Raw genomic sequence first — 21,950 nt, forward strand, 5'->3', positions numbered from 1 at the left:
GTTTCAAATTCTTTTCCTTCCTCCTCCCTCCCCACCAAGGCAAAGTGATAGTGATTTTACATGTGAAATCATGCAAAAAAATTCCATTTTGATCACATTTTAAAAATCAAGAAAAATAAATAAAAGTTAGAAAATTGTACTTCAGCTTGCTTTTAGAGTTCACCTCTTCTCTCTCTGGAATTGGATAGCATTTTTTCATCATGAGTTCTTTGGAATTTTATTAGATCATTGTGTTGATAAGAATAGTAAAGTCTTTCACAATTAATCATCATTACCACTTTGCTTCTGCTGTGTACAATGATTTCCTAGTTCTAGCTTCCTTTTGCATCATTTCTTATATGTCTTCCTATATTTTTTCCTAAATCTCTCATTATTTCTTAAAGAAAATAGTATTCTATCACAATTATGTGGCACAACCTGTTCAGCTATTCTCCAGTTAATAAACATCCCTTTAATTTCCAATTCTTTATCAGCATCAAAAGAGCTAATTCATTTCTCTAATCATTTGTGACTTAGAGCATTTTTTCATATGTTTATAGATAGTTTTGATTTCTTCATCTGAAAACTGCCTGTTCATATTCTTCAACCATTTATCAATTGGGGAATGGCTCTTATTTTTATAAATTTGACACAATTCTCAATTTATTTGAGAAATGAGACCTTTTTTTTGTATTACTTCATTGTCTTTGGAACCTTTTAGCAAAATATAGTTTTCTGATTATTTTTTTAATTAGGTCTAATTCTTCTTTTGCTCTATATTTTAACTCTTGTGTATGCCTTTTTACTTCACATATGTCTCATAAACAACAAACATATTGTTGACTTCTGGTTCTTGATCTGTTCTGCTATTCTTTTCTGTTTTGTGGGTGAGCTTATCCCAACCACATTAACAGTTAATATTACTAAGTGTATTTCCTCTTCATCCTATTTTCTTCTATCTCCCCCCCCATGCCCTGCCTCTTCTTTTTATTTTGTCCTTCCTCAGAAATCTATTTTGCTTCTAACCAGTGCCAACTTGAATCTGCCTTCTTGATCTCTTTCAGAAGGTGATTGGTGAATTTTTTCATTTTTTCCTAATCTAAGATATCATGACATTTTCCTGTATAATTTTCTTGAAATATGATGTCTAGGTTCTTTCTTTGATCATGGCTTTTGGATAGTTCATTAATTCTTAAATTATCTCCAGAATATGTTTTTTAGGTCAGTTGTTACTCTGATGAGTTATTAACATGTTCTTCTATTTTTTCCATTCTTTGTTTTATTGTTTCTTGATATTTCATGGAGTGATTAACTATAATAACTTAACCAATTCTAGTTTTCAAGGAATTTTTTTAGTGAGCTTTTATGCCTCTTTTCCATTTAACCAGTTTTGCTTTTTAATGTTCAGTGAACTTTTAGACCAGTTAGACCAATCCTGTTTCTTAAAACTCTTCTTCATTATTTTTCTGTAGCTCTTTTACCAAGCTTTTAATTTTCTTTTCAAAATTTTCCTATATTACTCTCATTTCTTTTCTCATTTTTTCCCCTCTCCCATTCTTAGAGCTTTTTAAAATTTTGTCCAGGAATTCTTGTTCTAGTTGGGCCCAATTAGCATTTTCATTGAGTCTTTGTTATTTTTAGATCATTGTCTTCTGTTATGCTTTGGCCTTCCCTGCCACCATAGTAGCTTTTTTGTGGTCAAGTTTTTTTTTTTTTATTGTTGTTGTTTACTCATTTTTCTAGCCTAATTTTTGGTTTTGAACTTTATCTTAAACTTAGTCTCTGTTTACCTGGGGTATGGTATTGCTTAATATTTATTTTCTTTTTCAGATCCTCCATGAACATAAGGCCATCATCATCCAGAAGCAGGTGCGTGGCTGGTTGGCTCGGCTGCACTACAAAAGGTGCCTAAAGGCCATTGTCTACCTGCAGTGTTGTTTCCGACGAATGATGGCCAAAAGAGAACTGAAGAAGTTGAAGATTGAGGCTCGCTCTGTTGAACGCTATAAGAAACTGCACATTGGTATGGAAAACAAGATTATGCAGCTGCAGCGCAAAGTTGATGAACAGGTAGGTACATGTCACTTCTGCTTGACCTTGATATGAAGAAAAAAGTTACAATGTCAGAAAAGGATCTTTAACTTGACAAAGATCACATAGCTAATTAGTAACAGAGACAGGAAATTGAATTGAATCGGGTTTGTCAGAGTTTGAACATTTTGGAATACCATTGAGATATAGTGGTAGGTCCTGAGGAAAATTTAAGCAAATGTAGCTACTTTCTTCTGACACTAGGTTGAGGAGAATCTGGATGAAGAGAATCTTTGAACAAGGCTTCCTCACACTGAGGATGTCATTGCCATTACTACTTCTGCTAAACCTTGATAAAGCTTCAGCTTCTATTTTCTTTCTCTTCAGAAGAAAGAAATTCGGATTTGTTGTCAGTGGATATAGTTTTGAATCTCAACTCTGCTGCTTGCTGCTTAGATGTACTTGAGCAATTCACTTAACTCTAAGCTTCATCTATAAACTGAGTTGAGCTAGATTAGCTGGATTCTACAATCTATTCTTGCTCCATATCTGTGACACCAGTGTTGTCTTTAGCCTTATGTGTTTTCTTTTGCTGTCTCTTACTCAACTAGCATCATAGCTGTTATTTTTGAATCTCTCATTTGCCCAAATTGATGATGCTACTAACCAATGATTTGGAGAATACAGGAAGAAAAAGACTGAATGTCACTGTGTGTCTAGAAATGCTGAGAGATCTCTTGGACTAGATTTTCCTGCAGGTTTCACTAAGTTAGAACTGAAGCTTATTCTTAGGGTACTGCAACAGCTCCTACATTGTGGGGAAATGTTCAGTTCCAGAACCCCCCCCAAAAAAAAAAATTAACCTGCTTTGGGTTTTTTTCTTCTCTTGTTCCCACTAGTCTTGTCTTTTAAGTACTATTTGAGCTACCATTTATTTACTTATTCTCCCTCTTCAATAGTGGCTTTTCATAGAAATACAGATCATGAACACACTAGGGTCCAGAGTAATTTTTCATTATAGAGGTGGGGATGGGGGAGTGGGTATTTTGCTTTTTTGCACAGGATGAATTTAAGGGTTCTCCTTCCCACCTCCCCCCCCCCCCCCCCCCCCCCCCCGCCCACCTCACTCTCCCTTCCAGGAATCAGTAATTGCCATTTTACTATCAACAGTTTCTTGCTTGCCTAGGCATACTGGGCATTTCATGGGATAAAAGTTTCTTTGATTACCTTGAGTGTTAGATTTGGAAATCTGGGAAATGGTTACATTCAAAGTAAAGGAGATTTAGCTTTCTTTTTTTTCTCAGTCTATGCTAGAACAACTACTTTCTTTGCCATCTTCTCCACCCTCCCCCCCTCCAAAACTCTCTCATTATTTACCTCCTCCCAGATGACACCATTGGATTGTGTTAACAGTTGGGGTAGAGGCAGCCCAAGACCAATAGCAATAGCAATAGCAGCAATCCCCAGGAGGTCTTTTTGGTCTAGAGTGCCATTAAAGGGGAAGAGCAGGGCTCTTGGGTGTCCCAGCCCAGCATGGGACTGAAACCAGAGCATAAAAGAGACAACACAAATAAAGAACATAGGAAAGGAAAGAAGGAAAAGAGCAGAAGAGAAAATGAGAGGTGATAGTAATGGGAACAGATTTAGTGTTAACTAGTAATCAATGCTAATAGCACTCAGTAACACCTCTTCTATAGGTTGCTGGTTGCTATGGTAACTGACTAGTTATCATAAACAATTTACTTTAACTATCAGGCACATTTTAGTTCCTTCCTCTTTTTAGATGTGTCACAGAAGGCAGAGAAAAACATATGAATTTATTATAGTCATATTTAGACATTTTTGATTTGGCTTTACCTTTTAGAAGATCAGGTAGAAGGTTCCTTCCCTATCTCTTCATTCATACTACAAACTTTTTGGTTTTACTTTAGCAGTACTTTCTTTTTCACATTCTTCCCTAAAATCAATTTGTGTACATTTTCTCATTAATTCATCCAATCGTCAAATGTTTATAAAGTTTCTATGGGCTCAATTGTTTTCATGGGTGGGAAGAAAAACATTTTTCGTAGAGGAAGAATTAGGGTTAAGCTATACATAAAGGTTAATATTGCATCATTTTAAATCTTATTCCTTAACTTTCAAAGTGGAAAGATGCATATCTAGTTCACTATGAAAATGTCAAAATTATTTAAATTAAAATTCTTTAATTAGTATATTTTAATTGCAAAGACATGAATGAAGCTATTAGACACTATGTATAGAACACCAGTATAGATAAATGTTTTCTGAGTGAAACTGAAGGTTTGATATTTTCTTTTGAGGAATGTAGGTTTAATTGAAGGAAAAATTAAAACTACCTAGGAACAATTGCAGAATAAGTTATTAGCAAGTGTAAGGTTCAGTCTTATTAATGGAATACATGAATTCTTGGGGAGCAAAGTAAAACAATGATCAGAAAATATTTGCTTTGATAGACATTCATGGTGGTGTTGAGTTGGGAGAAAACATACTAACTACTTCCTTTAATAATTGTGAAAATTGACTTTCTGATCAAGTAATTGATGTGTTATCTTATTTTCTTTCTTTTTCTCTCTTTTTCCTACTCTCTCTCTCCCTCTTTTTTTCCTGTCCTTCTATCTGTTTTTTACTCATTTATTTTTGCTGCTACTGATGCAAAGAACAAAGAGTATAAATCCCTACTTGAAAAGCTGACCACCCTGGAGGGGACATATAACTCAGAAACTGAGAAACTACGTAATGATCTGAGTCGCCTTCACCTTAGTGAGGAGGAAGCAAAGATTGCCACCAGTCGTGTCCTCAGTCTCCAGGAAGAACTTGCCAAGCTTCGGAAAGACTTGGAACGAACTCAGTCAGAGAAAAAAACAATTGAGGAGTGGGCAGACAAGTACAAAAAAGAAACAGAGCAGGTAAGAACTGACTTCCCACCTACAACTACCACTCCCTACAAAGGACATTGATTTTGGTTTGTTCCACTTTAATCCATATTGTTCCACATTGTTGTCCAAGTATAAATAAAAATCTTATTGGTTCTGTACCTTTTATTAGTATTTTCTAGGCATTTGTCACATTATGAATAGTTTTTGACATTTAGTAGAATTTTTGAATAATATAGTAGAGACAGGTACAGGTATCTTTGGATGAAAATTATTAACTTAGTACTAGGTCTAAATCTCTTTAATAATCTCCTAGTTGGAATGGAATTCAATATAACAGAGCTTGTCCCTACATTTAGATTAAGATGCTTAAGAACCTTTCAGCAAAGCAGGCTGAATTTTATTGTCAATACCCAGCAAAAACTCATGACTTATACAAGAGGAATACTAATAGAATCTTGTACTGAGATCTGCAAATCAAATTAAAACTAGGCATGACTGATGCTAAGAGTTCAAAGCTAAACATAAAAAAAAGGCTATGAACATTAATGTTGAGCCATGAAATTATGTGCATCACTGCAAATTATTTGTAGACTCAACAATATTTCTGTAGTGCAACCGAGGGGGGTTAAGGAGGGAGGGTGGGTGGGATGGGAAAAAAGGGCTGAGAGAGGGAAATTGCTCTTACCCCAAATGAAGAAGGAATCTGACTGATAAAAGAGCAGTTGGTTTCCATCATTGAGTACAAAACTCTAGGAAACTAGAAAAAAAAAGTGCCTAAGCATGATTTTTGGTTTAACTTTTGAAGGTACTTCCATTGCTTTTATAAATAAAGATGAATGTTAAAACTCTAGAGCTGGATAGTGTTTCTCTCTTTTTTTTTTTTTTTTTTTTTTTTTTTTGGTTTTTGCAAGGCAAACAGGGTTAAGTGGCTTGCCCAAGGCCACACAGCTAGGTAATTATTAAGTGTCTGAGACCAGATTTGAACCCAGGTACTCCTGACTCCAGGGCCGGTGCTTTATCCACTGCGCCACCTAGCCGCCCCTGGATAGTATTTCTTATGGGATTTTCTTGTAGGATGTCAGAAGTAATGTTTAAAAGTCTATAAAGGCCCTTTTTAAAATGAATGGAAAACTAAGGAAATGACATATTTCAAATTCCCAATTATTTTTACTTCTTAAAAGTAAAAAAAAGGGACAGCTGACATGAACAATTATTATGTCTTTCTTATGACTATTGCTGACAAAATCTTAATTAGAATCTTTTTGTACTAGTTATTGAACATCATCAATTACATTATCACATAAACCCCAGAGAGGGGAAGGTATCCAGAAGTGAGTGGGCAACAATGCCAGAGGGCTCAGGAAGGATGAAGACTGAGAAAAAAAATCATTGGGATTTGGCATTAAAGAGGTTGTTGGTTAACTTGGAAGAGCAATATGGAACTCAGATTACAAGGGGTTGAAAAATGATTGGGAATTGAGAAAGTGGAGGTGACTTGGATATTCCCCCCCCTCCCCCAGAAATTTGGATGTTAAAGGGAGAAAGGATATAGGATGATATTTCGAAGGAATGGTAGGATCAAGTTGAAGAATTTTTTTGAAAAAAGATTTTTAAATTTTTTGGGGGAGATCTGGGTATATTTTTAAGCAGCAGGGAAAGGAATTAGTAGATAAGAAGAGGATAAAATAAGGAAGAGTGAGGGCATTAAAAGTAGTACCATTGGGGGAGCTAGGTGGCACAGTGGATAAAGCACCAGCCTTGGAGTCAAGAGTACCTGGTTCAAATCCGACCTCAGACATTTAATAATTACCCAGCTGTGTGGCCTTGGGCAAGCCACTTAACTCCATTGCCTTGAAAAAAAATCTAAAAAAAAAAGTGACACCATCCTGGAGAGAGAGGTGGGATTGGGACTGAGGGCAGATCACTACTGTCCATAATAATGGTCACCTTATCCTTTAATGGGGCAGATGGATAGATTAGTAGGAGATGATGTTGAGATAAGGATGGATTAGAATATAGAGAGATTTGAGCTACGGAGAGTTGTTAGAAGTGATAGGTAATGAAATCCTGAATTTAGGTGGCTAATGTCGTAATGTAATGATAAAAATTACAACCTATTGGATATATGGGATAAGCTAGAGAGAAAGGAGTTGAAGATGACACTGAAGTTATGAATATGTTATCTTTATGAATCTGGTGATACCTTTAATAGTAACAGGAGGATGGGGGATAACTCGTTCTGTTTTGGACAGAATGAGTTTTACATATCTACAGGATATTCAGTTTGAGATTTCTAAATTGGTATGATATGGGATTGTGAGTTCAGGAGAATAGGGCTTAATATATAGATCTGATGAGAATACAAGATAACACAGAGGGAGAAGAAAAGGAGGTACCAGACAGAACCTTGAGAGACACCAATAGCTAATGAACATGACTTGGGTAAAAACAGAATAAAGAAACTGAGAAGGGATCGGGAGGGTAGGAGAAGGAACTAAGAGAGAACAGTAATATAAATTCATGAGAGAAGAGAGTAGGGAAATGATCAAAGGTCAAATACTATAGAGGTGAGATTTGAAAAGAATCCATTAGAAGTGGAAATTTGGAGATCATTGTTAACTTTGGAGAAGATAGCTTCAACTGAATTATGTTGACAGAGACCAAGTTGCAGATCATTTTTTAAAAAAGAGGAAATGATGTGGAGGCATTGATTGTAGTTGATTTTGTCAAGTACTTTATCTGAGAAAAGAAGATGAGTGGGGATTATAAGCTCTGAGTTTTTGTTTTCCTATTTTAAGAATAAGGAAATTTTGTATGTGAAAATTGGAAAAGGACTACTGTAAACTTAAGTTTTTCTTTTACATAAAAGAACTTGTTTTGGATGTGCTTTCAGATTTTGATATGGCACAAGGATTGTTTAAAAAATGTCATTTTTCCAGATCATGAGAGGCCTTCAGTAACATAGGACAATCCTTGGTCTCTTTATACTTTTTGCTCAGCTACACGAGAGGAAAATCTGTGTTTTTTTAAAAATAGTTTTAGTTAAAAATTAACATTGTGTATTAAATTTGGTAAATATAGCCAAATTAATTTCGTTTTATATAAAATATAATAATTTTTGTCACTCCCTCTAGGACCCTATCAGGATTATCTGTTCATTCATTAAAAATCTGACCCCTCATAAGTAAAGTTTTCACTCAGGGAATTCCTTATTTTGAGGAAAGAATGAAGATGAAGAGCCCACTATTACTTCAAGAACAAATTTGTTGAATTTTGCTTCCAGTATATTTATATTTGTTATTAACACTAATAGTTTTATTTTACAGCTGGTATCAAATCTTAAAGAAGAGAATACATTGCTGAAAAAGGAAAAAGAGACACTCAACCATCTTATTTCTGAGCAAGCAAAAGAATTTACAGGTTAGTAAATAATCTATATCTTGTTCTCTCCTAACCTGTCAGGTGTCATGTCAGATATGGTTGGTTTGTTTTTAATCAACTTTGTTCATTTTTACTGTAGAGATAAATCATTTAAAATTTTCAGTATTTTACTTTTCTAACATGGTTATTTATGCATCAACCAATATTTTTTTTCTATGAGAGATTGTTCTTATTGTCATGATTGTTGTATTTCTCTTGCACTCCTGAAATTGCCAGAGTAGAGAAATCAACATAAACTATCAATGATAAAAGGAAGAAAAAGAAATGGCAATTGATTCTATTAAAATAGAAAAAGAAAAAGCTACCAAAAATAGTACTTAAAAAAACTCACTTTCTAGTTTATATAGAATCAATATAAAAGAACTCTTAGCAGGAAAGGGAGAAAGGCTTAAGGTTCTCTTGGAAAACCTAACAAGAATCTCACCAAATAAACATGATTAGCAGAAAGGAGGATCCTTGAAACTAGGAGGTATTTCATTTTTGTCTTTTTGACATCAGGGCATAGGATAATGGCCTTGTAGAGCATAGGTACTAAATAAGTGTTCATTGAAATGCATATTGCACATAATTGCTAACTTATATTGAGAAGCTTCTATGTGACTTGCACTATGTGAAAAATGTGAAAACCCCTAGAATTGGCCAAGCTTTTTCCTCTTAGTTGGAAGGCTCTATAGGTTTTTAAGAAAACTTTTTTATTTAAGAAGGAAGATAATTTTAGTAGTTGTTTCTAGAGTGGATTAGAATAAGGAGAAATTAGAGGCAAGATAAGTCATTGAAAAAAATGTTGCAAGAATTGGTAGCATGGTTAGTCTTTAAAAACTTATGCCATTGTTTTCTACCAGAACTGTTAGTGATGCTTTTTTCCCTGGAAATGTGTCTTTAGCACATATTCCAAGAGTCTTGTAAAAATGCTTTTAGTTTGGGCACTTGTGTATCTTGGCAGATGTTATTGAAAAAAGATTCTCAGAGGGTTATTTTGAAAACAGAAGTGTAAAAAAAAATACTAACAATAGCAAACATCATCAAAAGTGTCCATTTATTAAGGGTAGGGATTGGATCTGTGATTTTAATGAGATAGGGAACTCCCAGGTATGGAAAACCCTTCTTCCAGTGCACATCCTCACCTTCTCTGTGACCTAATATACAATTAAGAGAATTCCCTGGAGCTCTTGAGGGGGAACTAACTTGGCAGGATTCAGGCAGGACCTGAACCTTGGTCTCCTGACTCCAGGGCCAGCCTTCAATCCATGAGCATTAAATGGTTCGGTGAAACAACAGCTGCTTTTGCACCAGTGATTCCCCTCAGTCTGGAATATGCTCCCTTTATCACCTCTGGTCAATAGGATTCCTGTCTTCCTTTCTATCTGCTATGCAGTGCTGCCTAATCAATGAAGGATAAAATGTGAAAATATTCATTGACTACTTTGGGGGAAATTTTAACTCAACAGTAACAACTACTATTTATTAAGTACCTAGTACATACAAAGTCCTGTGCTGAGTACCAAGGGTACCTAGTACATACAAGGTCCCATGCTGAGTACCAAGGATTCAGACAACAACAACAAAAATTCTGTTATTTCAGGAAAACTTTTCTGCTGGGGAGAGGAAGAGAACATAAAAAGTTAGGGAAATTAGGAGGGCTTCCTATAAGAGCTGAAACCTGAGCTGAACTTTGAAAGAAGTTAAGGATTCTCACAGTCCAAGTTGGCAAGGAAAAATAATCCTGTCATGTAGGAAAGGGCTGTCCAACCTTACTTTTAAAAGTTTTCATTGAAACAATAGACACTTTATTTTGATTTGCCAATTTAATGAGAGTTCTGGGTTACCTCAGCTTTGTGTACTAAAATTTTTAGTAAATCCATAGGCAGGCTGCATAAAAATCATACTTCTGGTAGATTTTGGACAGCCTTGATGTAGGACAAAGAGAAATGCAAATCATTTTCTATCAGAATGGAAATTCATTCAGTAATTTAAGTATTTTCCATGAGTAACTTAATTTCAATAGTTTTAACATTTCTACATACCATGTCCCAGAGGATATAACTCTTAGAAAAAGGGAGATAGACAAGGAGAAGGTATTTAAGAGGAGAAAGGGCATAAATTATACATTATACATTTTTTGCCTCCTGTTTCTCTCTGGGTGCTTGCAACTAGATGGGAAAGTACTTCCAAGGAGTCTGGGTAACATTGAAATTCTGGGTAGGCAAAAGGAGGCAGGTGGAAACTCTTCCAATTCCTTCAGAAGGGCAAAAAAAAGAGAGAAAAAGAAAGAGAGAGAGAAACATGAGAGAATGCCTCCTCTAGGACAAACTGTGTTCATCTCCAATAGACAAGAGAGCGAGCAATTTTCCTTTTCTTTTCCAAATCACATAAAAACTACTTGCTTTTATTTGCTTCAGCTTTTCCTCCCAAACTACAAGTTACAAATCTTTGACATCCCATACTTTCCCTTAATATCTCTCTATCTCTTATTTGGTCTTGCAAACATTTTTTTTACATTAAGCAAGTTATCTAACTGCCCAAAGTCATTATATAACAGTTAAGTATCATTTTAAATGATCAGAAAATCTTACTATAGAAGGGAGAGAGGAGCATTCTTACTTAGGGGAATGCTCTATAGATTGTGTTCTTCCAGATTTCAGCCTGAGAATTTCAGACTGACTTTGTATAGGTTTGCAGAGCATAGTTTCCTTTTTATTTTACTTTCATCTTGAATAGAATTTAATTCCAGAATTGTCAATTCATGCAGTTGACTTCATGTTATTCAGAGGTCTTATTCATCAGGACTGGGGTCTACCAAGTAGGGTCATCCCTTCTCAAGGAGGAAAACAGTGGGGGGTCTTCAGAAACATTTAACAACCTCCTTTAGAAGGTCATTTCTCCATCTCTTCCCATCAGTTTGGAAATAACCCCAGCTCCAGATAAGCCCATTATGGCTTCTGTATAGAAACATGTCAAAATAATTTAGATGGGGGTGATGCAAATCTTTGCAGTATGGTAATTCATTAAATTTGGTAGGTGGAAGAGAGAAGGGAATAAAAAATTTATGTAAATGGAAACAATGTAAAGACTGACTGCCTTCTGTGGGGGTGGGGGGGGGAGGGAAGTAAGATTGGGGGGGAAATTGTAAAACTCAAAATAAATAAAATCTTTCTAAGGGAAAAAAATTTATAAAATTTGAGTTCAAGCATCAAGAAAATAATGGTTCCACTAATGATAGAGGAATTAAGAAAATGTCTATTTTCAGGAAAGCCAAAATAGATTTTCAGTATATTAAGTTTAAGGCATTAAGAGAGTATATTTTATTATGATTGACAAGTTATAGGGCAAGAAATTTTTTTTATGTTTTTGCAATGCAAATAGGGTTAAGTGGCTTGCCCAAGACCACACTGCTACGCAATTATTAAGTGTCTGAGGCCAGATTTGAGCTCAGGTCCTCCTGACTCCAGGGCCAGTGCTCTATCCATTGCATCACCTAGCCACCGTGAAGATGTAGGTTTGAAAGACATCAGAATTTAGGTTGTGGTTAGAGTGATACAACTACCACTTTTTTTTTTCTTTTTTTTAATTTATTTTTTGTTCTTATTTTGTACAAATTTTTTTTACATTAATAAAATATTCTTGTTTACAAGTAAACAAAATACCCCTCCCCCCATGAATATAGATAGACTTGCTTGGGCGAAAAAAGTAAAGGGGAGAGAAAAAAATTAAAATTTAAAATAATAACAGTAATAATTGTAGGTATGGCCAGGTGGCGCAATGGATGAAGCACCAGCCCTGGAGCCACGAGCACCCAAGTCCATATCCAGCCTCGTAAACCTAATAATCGCCCAGCCATGTGACATGCAAGCCACCCGATCCCCATTGCCCTGCAAAAACCAAAAAGAAGAAAAAAAAAGACCCCAAAATAAAATAAAATAGTAATAATAGTAGGAGTGGCTGGGTGGCAGACAGAGCATTGGCCCTTGAGCCAGGAGCACCTGGGTCCGAATCCGGCCCCAGACACCCAAAGATCACCCTGCTATGTGGCCCCAGGCAGGCCACCCAGCCCCACTTGCCCTGCACCCTCCCCCAAATAATAATAACAAAAAATGTGCTTCAGTCTTTGTTCCAACACCAACAACTCTGTCATGAGTGGATCACATTCTTTATGATAAGTCCACCACAAAAGTTACTTCCATATTTTTCCAACGTTGCCGTTGCTGATCACAACTCCCTCCTTTCTTATTTCTCCACTACCATGTACTATATTTTCTCTCTCCTTTCACTCTGACTCTGCTGTAGGGTCGCTGAGTGGCGCAGCAGACAGATCCCTGGTCCTGGGGCCAAGAAGCCCTGAGCCCCCATACCACCCCTTAGGCCCAGAATCCACCTGGCCCTATGGTCCTGGGCAGGCCATCCAATCCCAGCCCCTTGCAAGAAGTAAAAAAAGAAAATGTGTTATATCTGACCACTGTCTCCCCATGGTCCATCCTCTCCTCCTTTATTCACATCCCCACCCCTTCCCCTTGCTCCCCACTCCTTCTTACTCCAGATGTCTATACCCCATTGAGTATATTTGCTGTTTCCTCTCCTAGCCACCTCTGATGAGAGCGAAGATTCCCTTGTTCCCCCTTGCCTTCCCCCCCTTCCATATCATTGCAATAGCTCATTGTAATAAAAAAAATCTTATTAATGTGAAATATCTTGGACTATTCCCCCTCTCCTTTTTCTTTCTCCCATTCCATTTCCCTTTTTTTCCTATTAACTCCATTTTTACACCATATTTTATCTTCGAATTTAGCTTTCTCCTGTGCTTCAACTATAAAAGCTCACTCTACCTGCTCTATTAACTGAGATGGTTCATATGAATATTATCAGTATCATTTTTCTATACATGCAGTTCATCCTCATTAAGTCCCTCATATTTCCCCCCTCTCCTCCAATCTTTATGCTTCACCTGAGTCCTGTATCTGAAGATCAAACCTTCTGTTCATCTCTGGCCATTCCAACAGGAACATTTGAAATTCCCCTGGTTCATTGAAAGTCCATCTTTTTCCCTGGAAGAGGACATTCAGCCTTGCTGGGTAGTTCATTCTTGGCTGCATTCTAAGCTCCTTTGCCTTCCGGTATATTATATTCCAAGCCCTATGAGCCTTTAATGTAGTTGCTGCTAAGTCCTGTGTGATCCTGACTGCAGCTCCACGATACTTGAACTGTGTCCTTCTGGCTGCTTGTAATATTTTCTCTTTGACTTGGGAGTTCTGGAACTTGGCTTTAATATTCCTGGGGGTTGGTTTTTTGGGATCTCTTTCTCGGGGGGATCAGTGGATTCTCTCCATTTCTATTTTGCCCTCTGCCTCTAGAATATCAGGGCAATATTCCTGTAGTAATTCTTTGAAAATGATGTCAAGGCTCTTTTCCTGATCATGACTTTCAGGTATTCCAATAATTTTTAAATTATCTTTCCTAAGTCTGTTTTCCGTGTCAGTTGTTGTTTCAATGAGATATTTCACATTTTCTTCTAATTTTTCACTTTTTTGGTTTTGAAGTATTGATTCCTGATTTCTGGTAAATTCATCAATCTCCCTGAATTCTATTCTTTGTCTGAAGGATTTGTTCTCCTCAGAGAGTTTTCTTATCTGTTTTTCCATCTGGCCAATTTTGCTTTTTAAAGCATTCTTCTCCTCAATAACTTTTTGAACTGTTTTATCCATTTGACCTAAGCTGTTTTTTAGCATGCTATTTTCTTCAGCATTTTTTTGGATTTCCTTGACTAAGCTGCTCTACTTCATTTTCATGTTTTTCCTGCATCTCTCTCCTTTCTTTTCCCAGTTTTTCTTCCAACTCCCTCATTTGATTTTCAAAGTCTTTTTTGGGCTCTATAGCCTGAGCCCAATTTCTGTTTTTCTTGGAGTCTTTAGATGCAGGAGCTTGTGCTTCCTCGTCTTCAGACTGAGTATTTTGATCCTTCTTGGGCTCATTTGCAAAATATTTCTCAATGGTCTTCCTCTTGTTTCTTTGCTTGCTCATTTTCCCAGCCTAAGCCTGTTTTTTTGGGGTGCTTCCTGAGCTTTTGGGACACTCCCACAAGGGTCTCAGTGTGTGAGACTCTGTCCTCCCTTCTGGTCTGTGAATGACCATAAGCGCCCCCCTCTGCCAGGGGGCTGAGGTGGGGGGGCCTGCTGTTCTATGGGGGTGCCTAGACTGGGATCAGGATCTGAATGTGGTCAGAGCCCCAGAGTCCTGTTCCAGGAGCAGAGGACAGAGCTAGGCAGTGTCTCTTTCTTCACTCCCCTCCCTCAGCTCAATGGGCTCATGCCCTGGGGGCTCCTGCTTACCAGCTCCACCTGCTAAGACCAAGCTGCTCCCTGTGTGCCCTGAGGGCTGGGCTCCACGTGCTCGCTCTGGCAGAGGTCCCTCGCTGTTCCCCCATTTTGTGCCCGGTGCTCCTCGGGGTGCAGCTCAGGAGACTCCCCCACTGCTCTCAGCTGGGGCTGCCTCCATGAGGCTGAAGTTCTTTCACTCTGGTGGGCCACCCCTCCGCAGGCTGCCCTCCAACCTCGTGGAGCAGAGCCTTTCTGCTCTTTTCCAGGTTACCTTGAGTAGGAGAACTGCCTCACTGGGTCCGTTTGTGGTTTCTGTCTCTCGAAAGTTTAATTAAGAGTCCTTAGTTTCACGTTTTATCAGAGAGCTCCTAAGACTGGATACCTTCATGTCACCATCTTGGCTCTGCCCCCTCTCCAACTACCACTTTCTAATGGGATATAAGAGTAAGGGACTCAAACTGAACCTTGGGCTAAGAAGTGCAGAAAAAAATGAGAGATGGAAGAAGTGGGATGTCCAAAAAAAAAAAAAAAAAACAAGGGAGAAGAGTTTTAAAAGACCTGATAAATTGTACTATATGTAATAGAAATATCAAGACAGATGAGAACAGATATTGAACTCAATATCTTACCCTTAAAAAGAGGAATAATGAGAAAGGAAACCTGATTTCATTGTTTTAAGGAGAATATTCATGTAGTGAATAGAAACTTGCTGTTGATGAATTTAATCTGAAATATAGAAATAATTTGGGAGAGTCAGGAATTGGGTGATTGGACCATTTGATTAGAGCAAACGGAGGCAGTGTAGAGAAGAAAGTAAAGATGCTAGAAAAAGGGTAAAGTAATGTAAAAGCAAAATTCTTTATGAACCATTTGGGGATTAGATCCAGAGCACAAGGTTGTTGGTTGTTTGGTTCTTGTCCTTCGTTATCAGAGAAGACCAAAATAACATCACTATGTCAGAAATGAGTTACAGTGTGTCTGACTGTGGCTGATCAGACCAGTATGAGCTTGGAGTGCTCTACCACAGATTAGGCACAAATGGTTCATATGAATACCTTGGGTGGTTACTCAGAACCTGGGGCATGCATGCATCATGAAATTAGCATACAATACTAATGAATTTCTCTGGACAACCAAATTTTGACATAATTTTGCATAAACCCTCATTACTGACAGTATCAAAGGCCTTGTTCAGATCTACAAACATTGTATACAGACCTCCATTCTGCTCTTGGCATTTTTCCTGGAGTTGTTGGGCCCTTTCTGAAGGTACAAAGGCTCTCAGGTAGATGACCATCTTCCAGGTGAAGGATCAGCCTATTGAGGATGACTCTGGCAAGAATTTTACCAGCAATGACTAAAAGAGAAATACCTGTGATTGTCCCAGGACAGTCTATTCCATTTAGCTTTATAGAGATGGACAAAGAAGGCATCCTTGAATTTCTGGGGGATAATCTCTTCATACTATATAACTTGGAGAATTTCAGTCAGCTTTTGTAAGACCTCTCACTTTGTAAATCTCTACTGGAATAAAATCAGTGCCAAGTGCTTTGCCACATGAAAAGTGTCTAATGTCATTCAAATCTACAGTTTGAGCATCAGCTAGGGATGGATTGACTTCAACTTGAGGTAAATAGGCTCCTTCACTGTTTGATGATCATAAAATCACTTTGATTGTTACTGTCAGCATAAAACTGAATCTCATGTGCCACCTTACTTTACTTGTACTTTATTTCTGATAGAATTAAATGTTGCTTTCTTAGAAATGGATGGACCATCATACATGGTAAACCCTCTGGAATTCTCATTTTTTTCATTTAACGGCTTCTGTATTTCCCCATCATTTTCATGAAGCCAGGCTTGATGTTTTTGAGTTTCTGACCCAGATGAGCAAATGCAGTTTTCTACGCCAAGTCTTTGAAAGCTGCCTACTCCTTTTCTGCTCCATTATTGCCAACTGTGAGTTGGCTTTCCTTTGCCTCCAAGTTAACAACAAACTGTTCCCTCTCAGAGAAGTGCTCTAATCTCTTAACTTTAATTCTTCTGGTAGTCACTTTGCCTTGAGGCTGCTGCTTAAGTTGAATGTGAATATTTAGCTTGGAGAGGATGAGTCTGTGAACAGTCTAACACTCTGTGCCACACAATGCCTTTGTCACTCTCACATCTTGTCTGTCTCTTCTCCTTGCAATCACATAGTCTATTAGATGCTAGTGTTTGCTGCGAGGGTGCATTCAGGAAGCTTTATTGCATTTAGGTAAACAAGAAAAGAATACAGGTAAAAGAGTTACAGAAAGAGAAAGTCTTTGGGATTACTTAAAAAGGAGTAAAGGATAACTTCCAGGAGTTGTAAAATGGAGAAATGAGAGTTGGGAAGATGTATGCCTAGTGTTTTATCTATTAGTGCATAAAGTGTGACACAAAATTGTTAAGTTTTAATGACTGAGAGAAAAAAAGCATGTATCAAGGCTTATAGTTTGTTAACACTGTGCTAAGCCTTGGTAATACAAATACAAAAGAAAAGTCAGTATTTGTCTTCCAGAAGAGTGTGTTCCAAATAGGGAGCCAACGTACGATGGGGTGAGATAGCCAGGGTTGCTTTGATTTTGCTTCTAGGGCTGGGAAAGTGAGGAGTAGGAGAAGGTAAGTGCATAGCAGCAAGATGATTATAGGGATTGACACAAATACACAGAGTTAAACACACACATACACTACATAGTTGTTCGCATGTGACATCTTTCCCAACTACCTTCAAGTAGAACATAAGTTCCTAGAGGACAAGAACTATTTATTTGTTATAATGTTGAAGCCCTATAACCTATGCTTTTTGGATTAATTTGAATTCTTTGGTATATGCTACAACTATAAATTTTCAAGGCTTTTTCTTGTATTTTATTTGTCAGAGACCATGGAGAAGAAGTTAATAGAGGAAACAAAACAGTTAGAACTTGATTTAAATGATGAAAGGTTGAGGTACCAGAATCTTCTGAATGAATTCAGTCGTCTAGAGGAGAGGTATGATGATCTCAAGGAAGAGATGACCCTGATGGTGGTAAGTTACTTGTGAAAGGTGTAATATTAATATTTAGTTGATTGGAATTGAATAAGGATTGTCTTTATTTCATGGATTCACCTTTATTCTTGCTAGTGAACATTTTATAAATTTAATTGTTCAAATCAACCTCTACAAGAAAGTTGCAAAAATAGGTCTCTCTTCACATGGTTTTTGCATATTTGTTATTTACATACTTTGCAATTAATGCCCATGGTCTCAATTTCTCACTAATTTGATGAGATTGATTATTTAAATAATCTCATTATCCAGGTTACTAAAAAGATATAAAGCTAGAGTATAATAGGGAAGATAAATTAGGACTATATCATATCATATCCTGAAGTCTCTCTTCTATCAGAGAGAGAGAGAGAGCGAGTAGTGTCCTAGTTCTCCTGCTGCCTGAAGTGATGGGATTTATATTCATAAAAAAATTCAAATGCAAGATTAAAAAGATAGAATTTCCTGTAATGCCTGTCATATTAAGAAGGAAGATAGGTGCTCAACATTTCCCTAACCAAGGATCTTAAAATATGAGGGAGAGATAAAGGTACACATTGTGGTGAAAATGAAGAAAAGGAGAAGCAGGAACAGCTTCTAACATAAGTCCAGGGGACATTCTCTATATATAACTACTAACTGAGCATATGCTTCAAAGAAATTGCCAGGAAGATAATGGCTCTGATGGAAATGAGGTTGTCAGTCAGTTAATGTCCTTTAAGAAGCTCATGAATAACTGTAATAGTATGTATTATGAATACCTGCTAATAAGGACTATACCACTTTCTACTTTGCTTGGACTAGCGTTACAAAAAAGAAGATAGGCAACTAAGTCTGTACAGCATCCTATCTGCTTTATAACCTCCCTTCTTGTCCATAGCATGCAGACATCTAGCCTGGAGGTGATAGACAGTTGAAGAAACAAGCTACCCATTTCCTTAGAAATATCATTTACTTCTACAGAGAACATTTTTTAAAGAGATTTGATATCTTTTGACTTGCTGCTATTAAAATAATTAAATAGCATTTCCTATTTTTATTAATAGTAAGAATAGATACCAATATAACACTTGGTCTACATTTCCATGTTTCAGGTAGGCCATCATCCTGAACAGGTTCTCTAAGTAGTTTAATTAATTAACATCTCACACTGTCCTTCTTAGTGCAGTTTCCAGGCATTCACTTCAATTTGGTCAGCTGATATTCTTATATCTTATATCGTATACTCTTATATAATGCACAATATTCATTAGAGGGATGGATAGAATATGACATTTACTACAAATATGTAAGATTCAAGGTCAAGAGTGATAGGAGCAAAGAGAGAATTTAGACAAAGCACTCTTGGAATATTTGAGGAGGGTAGTGCTCATTTTCTGTTAAAAAAAAAATAAGGGGAGGCATCATGGAAGTAATGCTCCCTGAGCTGGATGTTAAAGGAACAGAAAAATGTCAACATATATTGCTATTACAGGTGAGAATGTGGAGGTGGGATCATGCACAGAAAGGTAGGGTAACTACTAGTAGTCTAATTTGACTAGAATATAAACTGCATGAAGGAGAATAGTATGAAAGAAGATTGAAAAGATGGGTTGGATCAAAAACTTTCAGTTTTTGTATTTGCATATCCCACAGGTTATAAAATAACATTCATATAATACTTTTAAGATTTACAAAGCACTTTACGTATTTGATCCTCACAATAACCATATGAGTTGGGGGCCTTATCCCCATTCTATAGATGAGGTTCCTGAGACTGAGAGAGTTTAAGTGACTTGCTCAAGTTAGTAACAGACTGGCTTAGAACCCAGGTCTTCATGACTTCAAGTCTATCACTCCCTCTGCTGTGACACCTTTGGAATTACTAAAAGTTTTTGAACTATATATGGAACAGACCTATGTACCAAGGAAGAGTTATTTTGACAGTTGTATGAAGGATGGGTGGGTGTTTGAACTGGAAGACTTGAGAAGAAGTCTGGAATGCATGTTGTGGAGAATTTAATAAAAAAAAAGACTCTTATGGTAATGTGGGGGGACCCAGGTAAGGTTGATCATATAACTTTGTGGTGATCCCAGTCAGCATAGTTTTGTGACTTTGTTGAGGAGTTCTCAGCAGTAAGAGCAGAAAAGGCAGATAGTAGGAATAAATTAGAATTGGAGATTTCAGGATAGGAGTAACAAGCAAGATATTCAAAGGCAGAGAGGACAGTGCATTAATTAAAATGACCAAGTATATTTTCCAAGACTAAAGAAAGATCTTCAATTTTTAAGAAAAATTGCCTTATGAATTAGCATTTTTTTCCTCATTCATTTGGATGTGATTCTACCTTTCACAACATGATTAATATGGATCTATGTTCAGCATAGTTATAGATTTAGAGCCTATATTACATTACTTTCTGTTGGGGAGGGGGAGGGAAGGAGAAAAAATGCAAAAGAAAATGATTGTTGAAAACTACCATTAGTTGCAAAATAGATAAATAGTTGGGAAAAAAAGACTAAAGGAAGGAGAGAAACTAAAATAGTGATAGTGAACTGAGAGAACAAGGAGTGGTTAAGAAACTAGAGATCACTGTGCAGGCTAAGAAAGAATTTAGGAGTGATAGTCTAGAGGGGTGGTAGCATAAGAGATGATGCCTAGAGAGGAGAAGTTCAAGCTCAGAAGCCATAAGGCTACAGAAAAATCGTCATGTACAATCTCTTTAATTTATGGATATCTGGAGAGATGAAGTGACTTCATTAAGATGATATCATATTTACTGGCAGATGCAAGACTAGAAATAGTAACCCGATTTTCAGTCAAGTGTTCTGTTTCAATATGTTGCCTTCCCTTTTGTTTAATTCTTTCCATGGTCTACTCTCCCTTGCTACCACCCCTACCCCTCATTAATTTCCCTTCCTTTAGGAGGGAGAAGTATTTTCTCCTTACCCATTTCCTTTTTTTTTTGTTTGTTTGTTTTTGGCAAGGCAGTGGGATTAAGTGAATTGCCTCAGGTCACAAAGCTAGGCAATTATTATGTGCCTGAGGTCACATTTGAACTCAGATCCTCCTGACTCCAGGGCCAGTGCTCTATCCACTGCACCACCTAGCTGCCCCATCCTTACCAGTTTCTTGAACTTGTGACCATGGATGCTCTCTCTTGGAAAAATAGGTCTAGCCAGATTAGGCCTTTTGGGGGATGCTTCACACAGTACCTAATCAATAGAGGGGCTTAATATCTTTTGATTAATTGGGCTTAGATCCAAGCAGCTTCTTCTCTGCTTCTTTCCTCTAGCTGACACATGCTCAATTGTAATGAAAGCTAAATTCATTTATATGAACTACTTACTCTTCATGTCCAGTCCATCCCACAATGAGGCAACAATCATTCATATAGTAAATTTTGATTTACTTTGTATAATCTTATTTGATTACAACATCAAATTTGTGCACACTCAAATTTTTATTTTATATTACTCATACAACATGGTCAACTACTAATTACTTTTTAATGAGTTTAAAGAATGTAACTAGTAAGTACAAGCCCTTTTTACTGGGGTATTCTGTTCCTGGCTTGCTATTCTGGTTTTACTGGTTTAATATTTGAGAAGCATTCCTATAGTGGAAGGATAGATAGCCACACCTTCAGGAGAGTGTAGGTCATTTTAGTCTGACAAAAATAAATCCTACAGAAAATCAGTTGGTTAATAAAAATGATAGTTGACATCCATATAGTGCCAATTATGTGTCAGACACAGTGCTACACACTTTACAAATACTATCATTTAATCCTAAAATAAATGTGGGAAGTAGGTACTATTATAATTCCCAAGTTAAGGTAAGGAAATTAAGGCAAACAGACTTGTCCAGTGTCACATAAATAGTAACTGTATAATTCCAGATATGAACTTGGGCTGATTTCAGGCCTTTACATTGTACCTTCCATTGTATTACTTAGCTACCTCAACACCAGTATAGAAAGAAGTCTAGATGAGATTGTCATCAAACAAACATGGAAGTAATCTCTATCCCTCATTTCTTACTTACATTGCATTTCAGAATGTACCTAAGCCTGGACACAGAAGAACTGACTCTACCCACAGCAGCAATGAATCTGAATATACATTTAGTTCTGAAATTATGGAGACTGAAGATATTCCATTGAGGATGGAGGTGAGTTTTGTAGCATGTGACTACTTTTGTTGTTCACATGAAAATTTTTATTGTTGAACTAAGATTCCTTGCAGATGCAGGAATACATAATG

General features: G+C 37.0%; 1 protein-coding gene across 4 annotated transcripts in view; it reads left to right on the plus strand.

The window, feature by feature from the left end:
* The window catches only part of MYO5A (myosin VA), a 232,828-nt gene that overhangs the window by 153,451 nt on the left and 57,427 nt on the right, over positions 1-21,950 (plus strand). For all 4 annotated transcript variants that reach the window (XM_074234660.1, XM_074234661.1, XM_074234662.1 and 1 more), the window contains exons 21-25: positions 1,810-2,049; positions 4,689-4,937; positions 8,234-8,327; positions 17,557-17,705; positions 21,745-21,858. In XM_074234660.1, the coding sequence (XP_074090761.1) occupies positions 1,810-2,049; positions 4,689-4,937; positions 8,234-8,327; positions 17,557-17,705; positions 21,745-21,858 (846 nt within the window). The remainder of the gene's footprint in view (positions 1-1,809; positions 2,050-4,688; positions 4,938-8,233; positions 8,328-17,556; positions 17,706-21,744; positions 21,859-21,950) is intronic.

Source organism: Macrotis lagotis, chromosome 4 (genome assembly GCF_037893015.1).
Source record: "Macrotis lagotis isolate mMagLag1 chromosome 4, bilby.v1.9.chrom.fasta, whole genome shotgun sequence".
Taxonomy (NCBI): domain Eukaryota; kingdom Metazoa; phylum Chordata; class Mammalia; order Peramelemorphia; family Peramelidae; genus Macrotis; species Macrotis lagotis.